The sequence below is a fragment of the Myotis brandtii genome, unplaced genomic scaffold (assembly GCF_000412655.1).
Source record: "Myotis brandtii unplaced genomic scaffold, ASM41265v1 scaffold421, whole genome shotgun sequence".
NCBI lineage: Eukaryota > Metazoa > Chordata > Mammalia > Chiroptera > Vespertilionidae > Myotis > Myotis brandtii.
The window spans coordinates 1,881,481-1,884,101 of NW_005366140.1; the positions used below are offsets into that span (position 1 = coordinate 1,881,481).

At 64.0% G+C, this 2,621-nt stretch overlaps 1 protein-coding gene across 1 annotated transcript in view; it reads right to left on the minus strand.

Annotated features, from left to right (window-relative positions):
- SSBP4 (single stranded DNA binding protein 4) overlaps positions 1-2,621 on the minus strand; it is a 10,429-nt gene that overhangs the window by 5,687 nt on the left and 2,121 nt on the right. The window contains exons 2-4 of the mRNA XM_014545807.1: positions 1,806-1,904; positions 1,446-1,507; positions 1,276-1,360 (exon numbers count right to left, since the gene is read on the minus strand). Of these exons, the coding sequence (XP_014401293.1) occupies positions 1,276-1,360; positions 1,446-1,507; positions 1,806-1,904 (246 nt within the window). The remainder of the gene's footprint in view (positions 1-1,275; positions 1,361-1,445; positions 1,508-1,805; positions 1,905-2,621) is intronic.

Sequence of the window (2,621 nt, forward strand, 5' to 3'; positions counted from 1 at the left end):
CCTGGTGGGGGTGGGGAGTGGGGGGGGGGAGGGGTGGAGGCCCCCTAGGAGGGCAGGCAAGATGTCTCCAACTAGAGTGGGAGCTGCAGGGACCCATCACCCTCCGCACACCCACTGCTGTGCCTACACGGGTTCCCCCAGGCGCCCTGCTGCCATGGTAACATGCGCACAGGGAAGCACACGCACACGAATGTGGAACCCTAGTGTCTCGTCCTCCCAGGAGGCCCCAGAAGTCATCAGACTCAGGGGGGGGCCAAGGCCGTGAGGGGAATGGCCCCAGGGACAACGAAGAGGCACAAGGAGGGACACAGCTCCAGGCACCCCTGAGCCCCAGGTCTGGCAGAACTGGGACAACAAATGCACAGAGGGATTCGATGAGGGCGAGAGCAGGGACCCCGGCTTCCATGCACGCACATACAGTGTACGTGGGGCAACTTCCGGGACATGTGAACCCCTAACCCTCTTGCACCCCGGCCCTGCAGAGCCCTGGGTTGAGGTGCCATTGCAAAGAGAGAGGTGGGGGCAGCTACACCCTGGGAGGCCTGAGGGGAAGAGGTGAGGGCACCAGCTGGGTGCACAGGAGGAGGGGGTAGAAAGCGGGAAATAGCCTGGAGCTGTACCTCCCTCGGAAGCTGGCTGAGCCCCTGCCTGGCCCTTGGGCCCACAGCCTAGGCAGGGTGGAGAGGCAGGGCCAGCTGACCTCAAGACATCCCTGGTCTGCCCTTGACCTCTCTGAGGGGCCAGGGCGAAGAGAATAAAGGCAGAGGGGATGCCACCCATCCCCTCATGTCACTCCTCCTCCCAGGCTCTCTACTAGTAAACAGGCCTCTGGTGCTGCCCCTCCCCCCATCAACCAAGAGGGAAACTGAGTCCAAAGCGGTGAGTTAGCAGCCCCAGTCACAGAACCAGGTCAGGAAGTGTCCTGGGTGGTGTCAGCTAAACCCCCGAAACCCTGGCTAGGCTCCTACCTCAGGAGGCTCAGAAAGGCCGGGGTGGCAGGGGACAGGTGGTGGTGGAGGCAGGAGCTACAGTCTGTCTAGCCTGGACCAGGGACTCAAGTGAAGAGGACGAGGAGGGACTGGCCTCAGGAAGGTGTGGGGGCTCCAGTGCAGTGGACTGAGCCTCCCTGTGAGTGACCTGAGGCCCAGCGGAGGACACAGGAACCCAGGCTCTCAGCCCTCCTAAGCAAACCCACAGGCCATGCGCCCCTCCCATCCCCGCCCAGGCCCCAGGCCCGCCGCCTTGCCCATGCCGGGTCCCTGGGGCGGGACTCACGTAGTCCTGGAAGGCCTTGGCCTCGCTTGAGTGCTCACATGCCTCTCTGCGGTCAGGCGCTGCGCAGTACAAGTCCCAGAACACACTGCGGGCGGCAGGGGGATGATGGTTTTCCCACATGCCCCCCCCTCACCCCCTCCACAGCCTGCCCACGCCAGCCCCACACGCACCACCACCAGGAATGCAGGAAACCTGGGGGCTCCCCCAGCGTGATGTTCTTCTCCCATCGGATCTGCACAGAAGGAAGGCAGGTGAGGAGCCGCTGCCCAGTCTGCTAGACCCGCCAACCCACCTCAGGCAGGGAGCACGGGCCAGGGACCAGCGGTCCAGAGCAAGGTGGCTGGGAAGGGACAACTGGGTACAACAAGGGCAGAGGAGCGAAAAGCAGGTCCTCAGATGGGCAGACACACGCCGAGCCTGACCCACCCCAGCCCTTAGTTCCTCGGGCCTTCAGCGGGGCCACCACTGGAGCCCCGACAGGAGCCGGGAGGAGAGGACCCTGGGGCAGGGTAGAGGCAGGGCCCGCTTACCTCAGACAGAAAGGTCTGTGCTGACTTCTGGGCACCGATGTGCAGCAGGTACTCATACACATACAGCGCCAACCTGCAGGCGGGTGGAAGTGGCTCAGGCTCTCAGGAGGCCCGGGGTCTGGTCAGCCTCAAACCCCGCCCTCAGGGCTCCTGGAGGGGCTCTCAGGCCAGGCTCCTGCCTTCAGTGGGGCAGGTGGAGACCAGGGGCCGGGGTCCCACACTGAGTCCTCATGGCACCCACCCCAGCCTCACATTAGTCCCCCAAACACCCCACCGCCTCCACTCCTCACAGGAGATGGCCTCCTCCCTAGTTTCTCAGCCTGGCCAACTCCTACACATCCATCAATACCCAGGCTGTAGGCCCCTCCTCTAGGCAACACTGCCAGCAGCCGCAACCCCCCATTTCCAGGCCCAATCCTGGTCAGTTCAATACTCCTTTGTGGACCAAGTCCTAGCCCATCCTACTGATGCCAAGACCCCAGAGCAGCCTTGGCCCCGGGAGGTCTTCTGCCTGGAGAAAGGGCTCCTGGGTGTCACTCCTGACTGTGCGCTACATGGGGTCTCTCAGCAGACACCCTGAGCCGTGCACACAGCACCAGCACCCACTCACTCCCAGCCTTGCCTGCTGAGGCCTTCCTCCTCCAGGTGTCCCTGGGCCCATCCTCTACCTGGAGATCACTGCCTGCCAACTCTCTGTACCAGCCCCCAGGAAGTCTGGGGCACTGTGGGTGGGAGAGGGGAGATGGGGCCAGCAGTTCCATTCGGCTGCCAAACACCCAAAGTGCTTGGTATGCCCCCCCCCCCCCGCCCCCGCCA